The sequence below is a fragment of the Trichomycterus rosablanca genome, chromosome 7 (genome assembly GCF_030014385.1).
Source record: "Trichomycterus rosablanca isolate fTriRos1 chromosome 7, fTriRos1.hap1, whole genome shotgun sequence".
In the NCBI taxonomy this organism is placed as follows: domain Eukaryota; kingdom Metazoa; phylum Chordata; class Actinopteri; order Siluriformes; family Trichomycteridae; genus Trichomycterus; species Trichomycterus rosablanca.
Window position 1 is genome coordinate 30,206,316 of NC_085994.1, and position 19,798 is coordinate 30,226,113.

Consider the following 19,798-nt stretch of genomic DNA (forward strand, 5'->3'; position numbering starts at 1 on the left):
CACTGTCCACTCTATTGGACACTCCTACCTAGTTGGTCCACCTTGTAGATGTAAAGTCAGAGATGATCGCTCATCTATTGCTGCTGTTTAAGTTAATCATCTTCTAGACTTAAATCATTGGTCACAGGACGGTACCCACGGGGCGCTGTTGACTGAATATTTTTGGTTGGTGGACTATTCTTAGTCCAACAGTGACAGTGAGGTGTTTTAAAACAGCATTGCTGTGTCTTATCCACTCATACCAGCACAACACACACTAACACACCACCACCATGTCAGTGTCACTGCAGTGGTCTGAATGATCCACCACTCAAGTAATACCTACTCTGTAGTGGTCCTTTGGGGGTCCTGACCATTGAAGAACAGCAAGAAAGGGGGCTAACAAAGCATGCAGAGAAACAGATGGACTACAGTCAGTAATTGTAGAACTACAAAGTGCTCCTATATGGTAAGTGGAGCTGATCAAATGGGCAGTGAGTGTAGAAACAAGGAGGTGGTTTTAATGTTATGGCTGATCAGTGTATACATACACATGTACGTATCTAGCTATATTTGAATAACAAACATGTAATTTAGATGTGTAGCTATCTAAATCATGTTTGTTATTAAACAGCCATCTAATCCCTGTACGGTCCTCTTTTTCCTTTTTACCAGCCAAAGTACCTTTACTAATCATATAAGATATCCTTTATTTGTCATATATACATATACAGGTGTACAGTACAATGAAATTCTTTCTTCACATATCCCAGCTTGTTTGGAAGCTGGGGTCAAAGCGCAGGGTCAGCCATTGCACGGCGCCCCTGGAGCAGACAGGGTTAAGGGCCTTGCTCATGGACCCAACAGTGGCTGCCTAGCAGAGCCTGGATTTGAAACGCCAATCTTCCGGTTGATAGCCCAAAGCTCTACCCACTAGGCTACCACTGTCCCCAATATAAAATACTTAAAAGACGTATGCATGTTTTGTCTTACTTTGTAAGTCTCCCAGTTTCTGAAGAAATTTACTGAGCCATCCATTCGTCTTTGGATGACCGTCCAGCCTCCAGGGTCTTGTCTCTGGTCACACCAAACCTGCATCAGCTTGTTGGTATTCTCAGGCTTCACCAAGTACATGCCACTGTTGGTATGGCCATCCTCCATGGCCTGGAGACAGTCTTTCCAAGGGCCTGAGAAAATACAAGTTTGTCATTTCTATAGTTCTGTACATAAAAGTGAATATAAAGATTAGTCTATGTAGTTCTTTTTTCACACTTCATGTTTTTCTGCATTTTTTTTGTGGGGGATTCCCTTGGCCCACTTAGCTCTGTTGGTCCTGTTGTGGTGTGTGAAGGGTTTATTCAGTCTTTTGAACTCCCCACATTTATTTGCTTTAGCTAGTGTCCTCTTTCCACGTTTACTTAGCTGGTAAAACTCAAAATTCTACTATCATTGACTTTGGCTTTTATTTCTAGGTTTAAAATAAATGTCTTGTATTTCTGCACCAAAATAGAATAGGCTTTCTGGACACTACATCATTTTAAGTGGATATGTAATAAAAATTCTTCAGTATACATAATTAATTATATATAATTAATTATTTATATAAATATTAATTAATACTACTACTAATAGTATGACTTCTACTACTACTAATAATAATAAAAGTAATAATTTTATTAGTAATAATAAATGATAACCCTTAACATGAAAAGCATATTTTTTTGTTATCCTGTTTAACTTAGCTGCAATGTAGCTGTGTTTCAGTTTGTATGTCTACTGCTAATTATTCCGTTAATTGTAGCCCATTATCATACCGACCTTTAGATCTGTTTACTTAGGACAAAATGTGGTAATGTGACTTAATTAAGACCTCTTTAAATAATTGTGAATAGTTGTCACGTCACTATGCCATCCCCGCTTTGCCATGTTTGGCTGCACAGATGGGTCAGCTTTGTTCTAATGTCCTCCGTTGCCTGTAGCAGAGCAGCCCCTGATAATGCAATCCACATTATAATGTTGTCAATGCAACTTATTCTTGAGTCCCTTCAAGTCCTGTCATAACTTTGTCTTCAGTGTTGTTATGTAAGTACACAAATATGGAACACAGGATTAAGCCACAGATTGCATTTTTCTCCCTCTGCAGTGCATAATATCATTAAACAAGTCAAGGAACCTGGAGGAATTTCAGTGTGTAAAGGGCAGGGGCGCAAGCTTAAGCTAAACACCAATCTGATCTCTGATCCTTTAGACATGACTGCATCAAGAGCAGTCATTCATCCTTATCTGATATTACCTTTACAAATGCCCCGTAAAACTGTGCAAAAAAGAAGCCTTATGTTAACCATGTGCAGAAGTGGCGTCGAGTTCTCTGGGCTTGGAGGCATCTGGGATGGACCATCACACAGTGGAAACATGTTTTGTGGTCAGACGAATCAGTATTCCAAATTTCTATGTGAAAAATAGATGCCGTGAGCTTCGAACAGAGACAAAAATGACCAATTAGACTGTTATCAACAAGAAGTCAAAAAGCCAGGTTTGTCGTAGTATGTTGTTCAAGACATTTACATTTACATTTTTGGCATTTAGCAGACGCTTTTATCCAAAGCGACTTACAGTACTGTTACAGTATACAGTCTGAGCAATTGAGGGTTAAGGGCCTTGCTCAAGGGCCCAAATTACTAGTCCAGTACCTTAACCACTAGGCTACGGCTTGCCCCAACACAAGACAACACAATATGTAGCACACATTTCAAAGGCATGACTGCAGAGGAAGATGGTACGGGTACTGGACTTAGCTGCCTGCAGTCCTGACCTGTCTTGAATGTGTGGAGAATTTTGAAACCAAAAATGCAACAACGACAACCCTGTACTCTTGCACATTTTAAGACGTGTTTGCAGGAAGAATGGGACAAAACACCTAAAACACTTTGGTATCCTCGGTGCCAAAATGTCTTAAGTTTCCATACTGTCCCTGGGGTTGTATATTGTTGTATAGTCTGAGTACCATCATTATTTTTAAATGAACTACCTTGTATTTATTTATGCAAGTGAATTATGTTACCAACCAATTAATTACATTGGTTATTCAAATGATTCATTAGCCTGCTGCACTGATAAACACCTCATTTCATTTTTTCTTAGTTATCATTCCCTGCTGAGTTGCCAATGTTTGGCCTCTGAGCTAGGCCCTTAATTCAAAACTGCTTGCATTGTGTTCCGTCACTATTGTAAGTTGCTTTGGATAAAAGCGTCTGCTGAATGCTATTAATGTAAATTTATATTTTTATCTGAGTTTCATTCAAAAAACAAAATCTTCTTTACATTTAAAAGGCAAAACACCTTCTTGTATATTATTGTTTACATACACAGTAGACCCTTGACTTACAAATTTAATTGGTTCCAAAGGGCTGTTCTTAAGTCAAAATGTTTGTTAGTTAAATCAATTTTAATATAGAATTTTACCAAATATAAAGAAAACACCGAAAAAACACTGTCCGCTGTCCGAATGTTCGCTCTCTGTGTGTATATACAGTATATATATATTGTATATATATACAGTGTATCACAAAAGTGAGTACACCCCTCACATTTCTGCAGATATTTAAGTATATCTTTTTATGGGACAACACTGACAAAATGACACTTTGACACAATGAAAAGTAGTCTGTGTGCAGCTTATATAACAGTGTAAATTTATTCTTCCCTCAAAATAACTCAATATACAGCCATTAATGTCTAAACCACCGGCAACAAAAGTGAGTACACCCCTAAGAGACTACACCCCTAAATGTCCAAATTGAGCACTGCTTGTCATTTTCCCTCCAAAATGTCATGTGATTTGTAAGTGTTACTAGGTCTCAGGTGTGCATAGGGAGCAGGTGTGTTCAATTTAGTAGTGAGAGCTTCACACTCTCTCATACTGGTCACTGAAAGTTCCAACATGGCACCTCATGGCAAAGAACTCTCTGAGGATCTTAAAAGACGAATTGTTGCGCTACATGAAGATGGCCAAGGCTACAAGAAGATTGCCAACACCCTGAAACTGAGCTGCAGCACAGTGGCCAAGATCATCCAGCGTTTTAAAAGAGCAGGGTCCACTCAGAACAGACCTCGCATTGGTCGTCCAAAGAAGCTGAGTGCACGTGCTCAGCGTCACATCCAACTGCTGTCTTTGAAAGATAGGCGCAGGAGTGCTGTCAGCATTGCTGCAGAGATTGAAAAGGTGGGGGGTCAGCCTGTCAGTGCTCAGACCATACGCCGCACACTACATCAAATTGGTCTGCATGGCTGTCACCCCAGAAGGAAGCCTCTTCTGAAGTCTCTACACAAGAAAGCCCGCAAACAGTTTGCTGAAGACATGTCAACAAAGGACATGGATTACTGGAACCATGTCCTATGGTCTGATGAGACCAAGATTAATTTGTTTGGTTCAGATGGTCTCAAGCATGTGTGGCGGCAATCAGGTGAGGAGTACAAAGATAAGTGTGTCATGCCTACAGTCAAGCATGGTGGTGGGAATGCCATGGTCTGGGGCTGCATGGGTGCAGCAGGTGTTGGGGAGTTACATTTCATTGAGGGACACATGAACTCCAATATGTACTGTGAAATACTGAAGCAGAGCATGATCCCCTCCTTCCGGAAACTGGGTCGCAGGGCAGTGTTCCAGCATGATAATGACCCCAAACACACCTCTAAGACGACCACTGCTTTATTGAAGAGGCTGAGGGTAAAGGTGATGGACTGGCCAAGCATGTCTCCAGACCTAAACCCAATAGAACATCTTTGGGGCATCCTCAAGCGGAAGGTGGAGGAGCGCAAAGTCTCGAATATCCGCCAGCTCCGTGATGTCGTCATGGAGGAGTGGAAAAGCATTCCAGTGGCAACCTGTGAAGCTCTGGTAAACTCCATGCCCAGGAGAGTTAAGGCAGTTCTGGGAAATAATGGTGGCCACACAAAATATTGACACTTCAGGAACTTTCACTAAGGGGTGTACTCACTTTTGTTGCCGGTGGTTTAGACATTAATGGCTGTATATTGAGTTATTTTGAGGAAAGAATAAATTTACACTGTTATATAAGCTGCACACAGACTACTTTTCATTGTGTCAAAGTGTCATTTTGTCAGTGTTGTCCCATGAAAAGATATACTTAAATATCTGCAGAAATGTGAGGGGTGTACTCACTTTTGTGATACACTGTATATATATATATATATATATATAGTATATATATACTGTATATATATATATATATATATATATATATATATATATATATATATATATATATATATATATATATATATATATATACAGTGGGGGAAATAATTATTTGATCCCCTGCTGATTTTGTAAGTTTACCCCCTTACAAAGACTTGAACAGTCTATAATTTTTATGGAAGGTTTATTTTAACAGAGAGAGACAGAATATCAACAAAAAATCCAGAAAAAAACATTAAATAAAAGTTATAAATTAATTTGTATTTAATTAAGGGAAATAAGTATTTGATCCCCTACCAACCAGCAAGAATTCTGACCCCCACAGACCGGTTATGTGCACATGAGGCACACAAATTAGTCCTGTCCCTGTATAAAAGACTCCTGTCACAGAATGAGTTTCTTCCGTTCAAATCTCTCGACCACCATGGGCGAGACCAAAGAGCTATCAAAGGACGTCAGGGACAAGATTGTAGACCTGCACAAGGCTGGAATGGGCTACAAGACCATCAGCAAGAAGCTTGGTGAGAAAGAGACCACTGTTGGTGCGATAATTCGAAAATGGAAGAAATACAAGATCACAGTCAATCACCCTCACTCTGGAGCTCCATGCAAGATCTCACCTGGTGAGGTAAGAATGATTCTGAGAAAGGTGAGGTCAGTCCAGAATTACACGGGAGGAGCTTGTCAATGATCTCAAGGGAGCTGGGAGCACAGTCACCAAGAATACCATTAGTAACACACTTCGCCGTAATGGATTGAGATCCTGCAGTGCCCGCAAAGTCCCTTTGCTCAAGAAGGCTCATGTACAGGCCCGTCTGAAGTTTGCCAATGAACACCTGAATGATTCAGAGAAAGCTTGGGAGAATGTGATATTTTCAGATGAGACCAAAATTGAGCTCTTTGGCATCAACTCCACTCGCCGTGTTTGGAGGCAAAGAAATGCCCGGTGGGGATGGTGTTCTTGGGGTCATATCCAGCATTTCTCTGCTCCCAGCTCCCTTGAGATCATTGACAAGCTCCTCCCGTAATTCTGGACTGACCTCACCTTTCTCAGAATCATTCTTACCCCACCAGGTGAGATCTTGCATGGAGCTCCAGAGTGAGGGTGATTGACTGTGATCTTGTATTTCTTCCATTTTCGAATTATCGCACCAACAGTGGTCTCTTTCTCACCAAGCTTCTTGCTGATGGTCTTGTAGCCCATTCCAGCCTTGTGCAGGTCTACAATCTTGTCCCTGACGTCCTTTGATAGCTCTTTGGTCTTGCCCATGGTGGTCGAGAGATTTGAACGGAAGAAACTGATTCTGTGACAGGAGTCTTTTATACAGGGACAGGACTAATTTGTGTGCCTCATGGGCACATAACCGGTCTGTGGGGGTCAGAATTCTTGCTGGTTGGTAGGGGATCAAATACTTATTTCCCTTAATTAAATACAAATTAATTTATAACTTTTATTTAATGTTTTTTTTTCTGGATTTTTTCTGGATTTTTTCTGTCTCTCTCTGTTAAAATAAACCTTCCATAAAAATTATAGACTGTTCAAGTCTTTGTAAGGGGGTAAACTTACAAAATCAGAATGGGATCAAATACTTATTTCCCCCACTGTATGTGTATATATATATATATATATATAGAGAGAGAGAGAGAGAGAGAGAGACACGGTAGGAGTCAACTTGTTCGTGACGTCACGTGTTTTGCGAATTTCGGTTAATAATCCGAAATTTGTTCGTACGTTAAGTTGAAAAAGATCGTTCGTAACCCAAAATGTGTGTATGGTAAACGGTTTGTAACTCAAGGGTCTACTGTCAATGATATCTTAACATTTCAGCATTTAACATTGTGAGTTTCTTAGCTAATTGTCTTGGATCACTGCTTGTTTTCTTAGAAGTCTGCATGTCAGCATTTTTAAACCCCCGGCCTGGAATCCCCCCCACTGATTTATTGGTTGTAAAGGATTTAACAGCAAGGGAACTATTTGCACGTGATATGTAATTAGATAATATAAAGCAATACATTTTCCCAGCTAGTGGCACTACTGTGTAAAGCTGTAAAAAATGGTCTATTTGGATGAAGAATGGCTTTGAACTAAAAGCTGCTGAGACATAGGTGACATTGTCCTGTCGAGGGAAATTTACATCATCATTGGTTATGATGCTGCTGTGCAAAAAAAGAAGCCTTTAGGGTGCTTGTTTTGGAACTGGGGCTTTTTTTGTGCTGCAGCTTCTTGAAAATGCAGCCATGAAAATGTTAATCTTAATTATGGACATTTGTATCCATATCCGAGGAGTTTTAATGTTTTTATTTTATCTAGTCATCCAAAAATTTTCTCTAAATATAAGGTGACAATTTGGATTTTTTTTTTATCTTAGCAAAAGACTTAAATTTCAATGTAATTTTTAACATGTACTATCCAACCATATTTATATTGGCACGAAAAAGCAGCTATCGTTGATCATACTAGCAAAAGAAATTATTAAGTCATGTACTGAAGTTACATGACGTCATAATACTTTTCCTACTACCAAATTATTAAAGTTTCTACATGTATATTTTTGATACAGAAGATTGTCAGAAAACCCACTCTAAATTCAACTAAAACTTATATTTCTCTAACTTTTTAAATGTGTTTTAAATTGCTACTTTTTACAGTTAGTTTTTTGACTAAGGTTTGACACTAGAAGTGTCCACTGTAGTTTTAAGATTTAACAGACGGAAGGAAACAGAGACAGCTGGTGTATGTCTTAAGGTGAAGGAATTACTTTACAACCATTTGGGCCTTGTTAGAACAATGCCATAAATTAACAAATCTTTCAGAAGATTACTGGCCTGCAGCTTTTTCTCTTAGCCTTAAGCCCTGCATGCACCTCTTATAATCCTCTGTTTAATTCTTTTCTATACTATAGTTAAGAAAGAGCTTCTCATGTATGTTTTTTTGTTCATGACATGACCATTTTTTGGAAATTGCATAGTACTGAATTAGCACTAGCGTGTGATTAATGATCTATTATGCTTATTTGTTGGACAGGGTTGGAAACAGCATTACAAAGCATTGCCAGTAAATGGAGATACCCCCTAACTAAACACAAACCTACTCTATGCTGATAATAAATACTTATAAGTCTAGATAGATGTAGATGTTGGGTACAGATGTTGGGAACTGAGTCTTCCTAAAATGTGTGGTTAATTTTTTCCAAGACCTTAAAGTTCTTTGTTTGCAATGACTTGATGAGGGTCATTTTTCTATTTCTCTCCAAAATTTTACCCCAATTTTCTCCCCTAATCTAGTCGTACCCAATTACCCTGATTGTGTTACGCTTCACCTGCACTGATACAACCCTCCACCGCTGACTGAGAAGCATCGCAACTGACACACGCCCCCTCCGACACGTGTGCAGTACAGACTGCCTCTTTTCACCTGCATGAGGCGAGTTCATATGCAGATCAGCCTTGTGCACGGAGAGCCACACCCTGATCAGCATTACCCCTCGAACCCGGGCAGGCGCCATCAATCAGCCAGCAGAGGTCGCAGTTGCACCAGTTATGAGGAACCCTGGTCCGGTTTACCCACCCTGTGAACAACAGCCAATCGTTGTTCATACAGGGTGGCAGTATAATAACATTTCTAATTACATTTCTAATCTAACATTTCTAGTAACATTAGCTAGTTGAGAATGCATCAGCTCTTGTTCTTACTACAAAGTCCTGCTTAAGTTATTTATATATTATGAAATATAATGCTGCTCTCCCGAGGCAGTACAGTCCATACAGAGGTTTGTCCACTGTCAAACCCTTACAAAAAGACTTTCGTGTTTTTAAATCTAGATATAAAAAAATTGTTTACACAGGTTGGTACTTTTTGTATATTTCATTTTTTTATAATTTGTGATAACTTTGCCATTTTACATTTACATTTTCAGCATTTAGCAGACGCTTTTATCCAAAGCGACTTACACAATGAGCGTAACACGATGAGCAATTGAGGGTTAAGGGCCTTGCTCAGGGACCCAACAGTAGCAACTTGGTGGTGGCAGGGCTTGAACCGGCAACCTTCTGTTTACTAGTCCAGTACCTTAACCACTGAGCTATCACTGGCCCAATTGAACTCTTTTATTCATTTTATAAATTTACATTTGTTTTGCAAAGTGCTCTTTACATAAAGATAACTGCTCTATGTTTTTCCCTCTCTCACACTGTAGCCTCATTAGAAAAGCTGTTTTTTAATCACTCAGGAAATTACTCTCCTTTCCAATTAACTTTACCGGCACCAACGGCCAATATACACTGCAAAGTATGCAGACATATTAATGCTTACTACCCTCGAAGTGGAAAGAAAACCACCAGGGCAAGCCTACCTCATTTAGAATTAGAACAGTGTAACAAAGTTCACATTAAATGACATAAATGTATTCATATGCTGGTTAAATGCATGGAATCCTGATTATTAATTGTAAACAGTTCCTGCAACATTGGATTGGTCCAAAATCTGCATTGTGTTACCACAGAATATGTTAGTATGTAAACGAATGCAAAATACATTCAGATGTGTATGGTGAATACGAGCTAGGGTTGTAGACACTGAACTAATGTTCAAGCTTTGTGGGTTTTATACATTCTTACAGATTTTAAAGAGAATTTTGGTTCCATGCTTTTACTTTATGGTGTCTGTCTACATTTAGCAAACATACAGAGTTAGAGAATTTAGAATGCCTTTACTGTTACATAACCAGATGGACAGTACAATACATTAACCTACAATACATTAACTGTCCCTTTCAAATCAAAACTTGTATAAAAGCTCATTTTAAAAAAAGGCTATAATATGGCACTCCTAAAGTTAAGATGGTTAAGATCCATGTTTAAAGAACCAGTAGTAACAGTTAGTGGGAGTCTTTGTTTTCCAGCAAAAATAAAGACATGTTGCACTTTAACATCATGTACACCATCAGCCATTAATTGAAATTAAATCTCCTGGTTTCTACACTTGCTGTCCATTTTATCAGCTATACATACCACATAGAAGCCCTTTGTAGCTCTACAATTACTGACTGTAGTCCATCTGTTTCTCTACATATCTTTTTAACCTGCTTTGACCCTGTCCTTCAATGGTCAGGACCCCCACAGGACCGCCACAGAGCAGGTATTAGCTCAGGTGGCAGCGGGCAGTGATAGCTCAGTGGTTAGGGTACTGGACTAGTAAACAGAAGGTTGCCGGTTCAAGTCCTGCCACCACCAAGTTGCCACTGTTGGGTCCCTGAGCAAGGCCCTTAACCCTCAATTGCTCATCGTGTTCAGCTCATTGTGTAAGTCGCTTTGGATAAAAGCGTCTGCTAAATGCTGAAAATGTAAATGTAAAATGTATTATTTAGGTGGTGAATCATTCTTAGCACTGCAGTGACACTGACATGGTGGTGGTGTGTTAGTGTGTGTTGTATTGGTATGAGTGGATCAGACACAGCAGCGCTGCTGGAGTTTTTAAATACAGTGTCCACTTACTGTCCACTCTATTAGACACTCCTACTTAGTTGGTCCATATTGTAGATGTAAAGTCAGAGACGATCGCTCATCTATTGCTGCTGTTTGAGTTGGTCATCTTCTAGACCTTCATCAGTGGTCACAGGATGCTGCCCACAGGGCGCTGTTGGCTGGACATTTTTGGTTGGTGGACTATTCTCAGTCCAGCAGTGACAGTGAGGTGTTTAAAAACTCCATCAGCGCTGCTGTGTTTTATCCACTTATACCAGCACAACACACACTGACACACCACCACCATGTCAGTGTCACTGCAGTGCTGAGAATGATCCACAACCCAAGTAATACCTGCTCTGTAGTGGTCCTGTGGGGGTCCTGACCATTGAAGAACAGCATGAAAGGGGGCTAACAAAGCATGCAGAGAACAGATGGACTACAGTCAGTAATTGTAGAACTACAAAGTGCTTCTATATGGTAAGTGGAGCTGACAAAATGGACAGTGAGTGTAGAAACAAGGAGGTGGTTTTAATGTTTTGGCTGATCAGTGTATTTTAAATCATAACAATGAACGAGAACTTTAACACATTTAAATTACAAACAGGTATGGAGTCTGACTACAATTTAATCCCATATGTACGTGTGAACCTGTCACTGCCTCTTTTAAATCTGCAGTTTTTTAAAAATATTTTCTTGCAGATTAGAGCAGTTGAACAAACTTCCTCCTTCTGTACTCATGAGCTCACTGACACCCAAAATTACAAATGTCTTGGATAGCAGAGAGAAGAATAACATCCCTTTCAGCCAGACAGCAGGCCCAAGAATGCTCTTTGGCTACTTGCTACAGAAGGCAATTGCATTAATTTTATCCTCCTGTTTTATAATAAGAACTAAAGCTTACCTGAGGGCTTGTTGGTGGTGGAAGGGTCATGAGTGCCACTTGGCATAGTAGGTAGTGGAGGTGGTGGTACTTTAAGGTTTTGATCACTCTGGATCTCATTGGTTATCTGATTATTGCGGTTATAGGTTGGTGGCTGAAATGGCTTGTTGACGGGTGGAGGGGGTCTTGGCTGAGGTTGTGGCTGGGGTTGAGGTTGTGGATGCTGTCTAGGACCCATCACTGGGGGACTCCTTTGACACTGTACTTCAAGTAGAGCGATGAGAGCTGACTGGTTGTTGGCCAATGATGACAAATGCTGGTACTTGTGCTCCAGATCTTTGTAGCGGTTTGTAAGCTGCAGCATCTCTGAAGTCTGGTTCAGAATCTTATTCTCAAGCTGAGAAAGCTCCAGTGCATTGTCACGCTTGCGTATAATCTCGTGCAGGAGCTGCATGTAAAGTTGTGTCACTCGAGAGTTCATGTTGCGAGACTCTTTGCGCAAGAGCTTCACCTCATTGACAATTCCACCATCCATTTCCACAAGCTGCTGCAGAGTCTCGATCTGCCTCTTCTGCTTGTGGAGCTCACTGTTGAGAAGTTCCAGCTCCTGTTTGTTCACTCGACTTTCCCCCGCTGCCTCAGGCTCCTTTGAATTAACGCAGATTGCCCCTGTAACCTTCTGCTGGGGAACGATGAAGGTATAGGAACACTTGTCCTGGGTAGGGGGCTCTGGAGAGCGGCGGGCCCGTGATTCTGAGAATCCAGGCTCAGGGTCTTGATCACTGCTGTCAAACTCCTGCACACCATTGCTGCCTTCCAGTGCAGTGAAAAGTCCACATATCAGAAGCAAGAACGTCAAGAACAGGGAGGGAAGCTCCATGGTAACACCTGTGAGCTGCTTCCAGAGACGAGTGGTAATAGGAGACACAAAGAAAAAAAAATCAAGGGTTAAACCATAAAACATACTTAAAATGATTTGAATAAAATTACATTTCACGTCACTCAGGCCAGTGAAAATGCATTGTAATCTTTCATTTAACCACAGTAAACATAAACCCAACTGGCTGTTAATTTTGAAATAGGGCTAGAACATAATTTGAATATTTAAGATATATTTGATGAGTTTATTTCTACACATCTCTATCACAGTATATTGAAATTGCAGAGTCATTTTAATAGAATGGAATTATCATTAAGTAACATTTATAATAGGATGTTGCTTATAACCCAATCAGCAACCATTACTTTAGTCAAGCCGGAAAATCTGCGCACCCTTTTCACCATCTTCACGTTTTATGATGTTACAGACTCATTCTATAATAAATTGGGTTCTTTTTTGTTTATTTAGGGGTTACATACCTGTACACACCCTTAGCATAATACTTGGTTGATGCACATTTGACAGCAATTACACCTCCAAGGCATCTTGGGAAACAAGCTATGAGCTTGGCACACTTGTTTCTGGACATTATTGCCCATTCCTCTTGGCATTTCCTTGCAAGCTCCGTCAGGTTGGATTTTCAGCTCCTTCCACAGATGTTCGATTGGATTCAGGTCTGGGCTCTGGCTGGGCCATTTAAGGACATTCACAGACTTTCTCCGATGCCACTTCTTTGTTATCTTGGCTGTGTGCTTTGGGTCTTTGTCATGCTGGAAGGTAAACCTTCGCCCCAGTCTGAGGTCCAGAGCGCTCTGGAGCAGGTGTTCTTCAAGGATCTCGGTGTGCTTAGCTGCATTCATCTTTCCCTCTATCAGGACTAGTCGCCCCGGTCCTGCTGCTGAAAATCATCCCTACATCATTATGCTACCACTGCCATGCTTTACTGTAGGGATGGCATTAGCCAGGTGATGAGCGGTGCCTGGTTTCCTCCAGACGTGACGCTTGGTATTCAGGCCAAAAAGTTTGTTTGGTTTCATCAGACCAGAGAATCTTGTTTCTCATGGTTTGAGAGTCCTCTAGGTGCCTTTTGTCAAACTCCAAGCGGGCTGTCATGTGCCGTCTGACCACTTAACCATCAAGACGTGATTTGTGGAGTGCTGCCTGGATGGTTGATCTTCTGATAGGTTCTCCCATCTCCACAAGGATATGCTGGAGCTCTGTCAGAGTGATCCTCAGGGTTCCTGCTCACCTCCCTGGCCAAGGCCTGTTTTCCCCGATCGCACAGTTTGACCAGGCGGCCAGGTCTAGGAAGATTTTTGGTGGTTCCAAACTTCTTCCATTTATGAATGATGGTGGCCACTGTGCTCGTTGGGACCTGTAAAGCTGCAGCAATTTTGCTGTACCCTTCTCCAGATCTATGCCTTGACACAATCCTGTTTCTGAGGTCTGCAGATAATTCTTTTAACCCAATGGCTTGGAGTTTGCTCTGATATGCACTGTCAACTGTGGGACCTTATATAGGCAGGTGTTGGCAATCCCCAATCATGTCCAATCAATTGAATTTACCACAGGTGGACTCCAATTAAATTGTAGAAACATCTCAAGCAGTATCAGTGAAAACAAAATGCACCTCAGCTCACTCTTTGGTGTCATATCAAAGGGTGTGCACACTTGTGTGCATATGATATTTTACATTTTGATTTTTAACAAATTAGCACAAATGTCTAAAAACCTGCTTTCACTTTGTCATTGTGGGCTATTTTGTGTAGAATTATGTTTATGACAAAAAATAAACTCAATCTATTATAGAATGAGTCTTTAATGTAATAGAACGTGGAGAGGGTGAAAGGGGTGTGCAGACTTTCCGGCTTGACTGTATGTAGTAAAGTTAAACAAATGTACAGTAAGGTAATGAATTCCAATATTACACTAACTTGTATTACTGTAAAGTAAAATAATAATAATAATATTGTGTGTACTAGAAAGTATTGTTTATTCAGTCTTTAGATTTAACACTAATCCTCGAATGTTCATTTTATTGTCAAAAGAAATTATTTTCAAATATGCAACCCTCCCAAAAGACATTTTCATTTTTGCTCATTTCCCCCAGCTGTAATATGATGTCATTATTAAATTATGATCCTTGTTTTTGATATAAAGAACTTTTCTTTGCAGGCCTCTTTACCAAACTAGCCTGCCCTGCACTGATCAAGATTCTTATAAGTCACCTATGATTGTTCACTCAACCACTGAGATGCCAGTGACCTTGTCAGCTCCAACATCAGACTGTTCCTGTTCTTAATTTAGCCATGACTTCTCCTGGTCTCCAGAGACAGGTTAAAGCAGGCAAATGGATCTACCATACACCATGTTCCAGAGTGGTTGGTGAGGAAAAGTGTAGAGTGCAGTTGTGGAGAGTATTAGCTCATTTGTGTAGTTTATAAGACCTGATTTTCCTGGTTCTGTGAGCATTTAGCTAAATTGGAGATCCCAGAATAAAGCCACATTCTTAAGTGTTCAGATGAGACCGATTATAATCAGTGTTTGTAGTTCCCTTGGAAACACGCTTACAGCAGTTTTCCGCATTTTAGTGTAGGTTTTGTTAAACCGGGTGACCAACATGCTTTGAACTCTTATAAGAACTCAAAGTTAAAATCTCCCACTTCCCGTAATTGCTCTTTCCCTGACATGCTGTTCCGCAGGGAACAACCCACTCTGTACACCAGATAAGACACTGGAATCTAGTTACTAGGAGATGGAGACTGTTTTTAATGATGTCAGCTAAATCTGTTTGTATTGGTGTCCTGGCGTTGGCCTGATCTGGCCGCTGGCCACGTCAGTGAGTTTAGGCGCCTCCACGTATCTTTAACTTCAGGCCTTATCGTCACAGAGAGAGGATGGAAATTCTGATACAGCCTGCAGTTCAGGCCAAATCGCTTTTGATGAAAAGAGCAGCTGTCGTTAGCTATGATTTCCACCAGAACTTTGTAGTTAAGTACTCAGGGAAAATCTGTTTTTTCTTTCGGTTCAGATGACCAAAAATGTTTCATGTTGTGAAAAATAATAAGTGTGTAATTGTTAAAATCAGTGCTAGAATCAGCTTAGAAATCTTTTTTTAGCAAATGTTTGATGTTTTTTTGCTGTTTTGTCTGATCATAATGTTGTTTCCACTCCTTGTGCAAGTCAGCTTTAATGTGTCTTTATGATTATAAAAAGCATGCAGCTAAGCTTTAGCCATATATATATATATATATATATATATATATATATATATATATATATATATATATATACACACAGATGAGGCATAACATTATGACCACCTCCTTGTTTCTACACTCGCTGTCCATTTTAGCAGCTTCACTTACCATATAGGAGCACTTTGTAGTTCTGCAATTACTGACTGTAGTCCATCTGTTTCTCTGCATGCTTTGTTAGCCCCCTTTTATGCTGTTTGACTTTACATCTACAAGGTGGTGCCAACTAGGTAGGAGTGTCTAATAGAGTGGACAGTGAGTGGACACGGTATTTAAAAACTCCAGCAGAGATGCTGTGTCTGATCCTCTCATACCAGCACAACACACACTAACACACCACCACCATGTCAGTGTCACTGCAGTGCTGAGAATCATCCACCACCTAAATAATACCTACTCGGTAGTGGTCCTGTGGGGGTCCTGACCATTGAAGAACAGGGTGAAAGCATGCTATAAAGGTATGTAGAGAAATAGACGAACTACAGTCAGTAATTGTAGAACTTCAAAGTGCTTCTATATGGTAAGTGGAGCTGATAAAATGGAGAGTGAGTGTTATGGCTGATCAGTTTGTGTGTGTGTGTATGTATATACAGTGTATATATATACTGTATATATACACAGTATATATATAGTTCAATCTTAATGTTGTTTGTATTTTAATGGCTTTCAGATGTAATGGTAGTTGCTTATTAGAAATTAACTAGGCTACATTCAAAAAGGTTCAGGTAATATAATCAGTCCCAAACTGTGTAATGCTGTTAAATAGAAATAGAACAAAAGGCTGCACATACGTAATAGTTTGAATTCAGGATGTTAGGCTAATTTTTGAACTGTATAGCTATTGCTTTTGAGCAGCACTGTGATAAAATGGAAATTTTAATGTACTGAGCTAATACTTTCCACTGCCAATAACACTTAGGATCATGAGCTAAATCCTGCCTGAAGTGTAATTATTTTCATATAAAACTAGTTTAGCACGGGGGAGTACAATGCCATGGTGATTGTTATTTATATTATAAGATAAATAATAATTTATATTATAAGATTTGACTTGTGTGGACACTACTTCTACAGGCCTCAGAGGAGAAGCTTTAGTAAACTCGTCACTGTTGCACGTGTCATTTTGGGAATATAGTCAGCAATGAATACATCCAAGTTTCAGTATAGTCACTGTTAGGATCGACTGTCATTGAATGCTGTCATGTTGCTGAAAGAGGACAAATGCAGTAAAACAATCTGGTAAATAATAAATAATAACAATCTGCCATAAATAATATTCTAAATAATTTAATCTGAACTGGAATTTAGGTTTGGACTTACACATCATCATGTAAGCACTGGTCCAGCTTTACAAAGCACTTGATCTAAAACAGGACATGAGAACTCAGAATCTGAACAGCCAGCATATTTCCCTTTTAGTTTTTTTGTGTCGTTAAATAAATCATGTACTTACTTACACTTTGCTCTGCAGCTGTATAACATTGTTGCAGATTATGATTTAATGATGTATAGCAAGGGAGATTTTTTTTAGAATTACTTTTTAGTCCAGTCTGCATCTATTTAGCACGTAGTAGACCAGAGACCACGTATTGCATTTGATGTGAGCAACAATCTATCTAATATATAAATTCAGTGTAATTGTTGTAGTTTCAGACCTTTAGTAGTATAATAAATATTATTGCAAAACGAAAACTCCATGAAATAACTCCCAACATCGGTATTTCACACAATCGAGAGTTTTTAAATAGACAAGACCAGACGATTATAACCCGTTGCCGAATAGGCCAATCTGCCCTCTCCCACCGACACCTCCTGGTTGGCGAGCAGGCACCAGTATGTCAATTATGTGCTAGCCCCCTTACAATTAAACATATTTTATTAGAATGCGCTATGGTTTCTACAATCAGAGACATTTTTTACAGCGTCGAGAATATAAAAGTACTGTTTGATAGGATTCCTCCAGTTAAAATTGTTCATTTTTTAGGAAATCTAAATTTAAAACAAATGATATGAACATGTAATATTTTACAGTTCAAATACCTGTCCTTGCCATAAAATAGCCAATACATTGCTGATATGGCAATAAACCCAAACAAACAAACAATTGCAAAACGAATGAAGACATTGCTAACATTTCCATGCTTTAGTGCTTTAGAATGACACGTTTTCAGGAGAAATACACTGGAAGATCCTATCGTGACTTGGCTATGGTGCCTTAGGGGTTACATGCAGGTTCTGGTTGGCACTCCACCTGAAACCCGTCACTCACCCTTGTGCTTTGCCCTTTAACTTACAGAAAACCCAGTACTACAATGTCACTGTAACTATATTACATTTTCTGTTCTAATGTTTCACTAATACAGTGTAATTACCCTAAATATAACAAAATCAAGACAACAGTTTTAAGTGATAAATTGACCAAAAGACAGTGTAAACATGCCCTGTGGTCAGACGAGTCTATGTTTAAGCTTGTTTAAGCGGATGCCGGATTCTACATGCCAAAAATAAGGGGAAAAAAATTAACTAGTTGTGATAGCACAGGGGTGCATGAGCGCTCAAGGCATGGGTGATCAAATTATATATAAAGGTGCTATTGATCCAAAAGCTTGTATTTTGGACATTTTGCTGAGTTAAGGCAGTGTGGCTTAGACATAGAATGTATGTGCTGGACTGGCCTGCAGTCCCGATCTGTTTTATATTGAAAATGTATGGCTTATAAAGAGCAGAATCAGACAACTGCAACCACAAACTGTTAGGCAGTATAGAGTAAAAATGGGCAAAAAAATCCACTTGCAAAACTGCAACAATTATCATATTCATTTCACAAATGATAAAAAGTGTCATTTAAAAAAGGTGATGTGACTCAATGGCTCCAAATCTTTTCTTTGTCTTTTTGTCTGTTAAATTAAGGTACAAGTAAATTAACACATTACAGAGTTTATTTTACTTACTTTTATTTACGTTTTTGTTTTTGTATTTTTATAAAGTGTCCCAACTTTTTCTGGATATCAGGTTTGTATATTAACATATTAACAAGTTAAATAGTTTTGTGGTGATATTGTAATTACTTAAAATTTACTTTAATTATGTAATTACTTTAAATATTTAATACTAACTACAGATTTACTTAGTTTTACATAGTTAATACACGGTACTTTAGTTTCCTTGTACATCTACACAGGCAGGGATACAATTGTTTACACAAAGATTATGTCGTCATTTTATTATTAATGCTGCCAAGCTATTTCCAGATTTTTATTTTTAGTCACTAATTCTGTTGATCACTTTGTTTATTTGTATGTTAAAGATTAGAAATATTAAAAGTAATTTTTTGCAGTGACAGGATAAATGTAGGGAAATGTATTGATTGTGGTATCATATAATGAGTCTATAATGAGGTTCTTTTGGCACACTGACTTTAATTCATTGGTCAGGCATTCAAATAAATGCATTATATTATATATACTGTATATATGCATTTATCTGAATGAATTCTGTATAGCCAGCTGGCTGCTAACTGCCACTGTGGATCATTGAGAATAACACTTCACAACCATGCAGAGAGAAATTTTTATGTGCACTTCATTCTCTGTTTTATTTGGCACAAGGTTAGAGTCAGTGACATTTTAATTAAGTCAAAAAGAAAGATGGAGCATTTTTGTAGTTTTTCTCTCTGTAGGAATTCTCATGAGAACAATGTTTCTCTTTTTGCTTAAAGGAAAACAACAGAATCTGCTGAAAGAAATGTCTTGCTTATGGGGAAAATAAAGCAAGAACTGACTCTTAATAGATGAATAGTGATGATATTTTAACTAGCAGCAGACTTTTTGAATTGTATTGTTTGAATTCTAATTTCAGGAAGCTTAAATCTACATTACTGTGGACTGATATAAATGTGTACAGTTAAAACAAGGCAACCATCAACTTTATATTAACAGAACTATACTAATATAACTTTTAAAATGCCTTCGACTATCAAGTACCCCATCCGACTTGTATAAATTCGCTGTCTGTTTTTCACCTCCTGCCTGTACTGAATACAGAGTGTCTTGCTATGTCTTCTGGGAGTCACCCACCCCTTACGCAGGCACCTCAACCAGACAGCAAAGGATCGCCAA

General features: G+C 39.1%; 2 protein-coding genes across 3 annotated transcripts in view; one reads left to right on the forward strand and one right to left on the reverse strand.

Annotated features, from left to right (window-relative positions):
- The window catches only part of ralgps1 (Ral GEF with PH domain and SH3 binding motif 1), a 189,650-nt gene that overhangs the window by 74,438 nt on the left and 95,414 nt on the right, over positions 1-19,798 (forward strand). The gene's annotated exons all lie outside the window — the stretch shown is intronic.
- The window catches only part of angptl2b (angiopoietin-like 2b), a 42,776-nt gene that overhangs the window by 14,586 nt on the left and 8,392 nt on the right, over positions 1-19,798 (reverse strand). The window contains exons 2-3 of one of the 2 annotated variants that reach the window (XM_062999209.1): positions 11,565-12,438; positions 973-1,166 (exon numbers count right to left, since the gene is read on the reverse strand). In XM_062999209.1, the coding sequence (XP_062855279.1) occupies positions 973-1,166; positions 11,565-12,423 (1,053 nt within the window). In that variant the 5' untranslated portion in view covers positions 12,424-12,438. Of the gene's footprint in view, positions 1-972; positions 1,167-11,564; positions 12,442-19,798 lie in introns of both variants that reach the window. The other variant, XM_062999210.1, reaches the window with a different exon arrangement.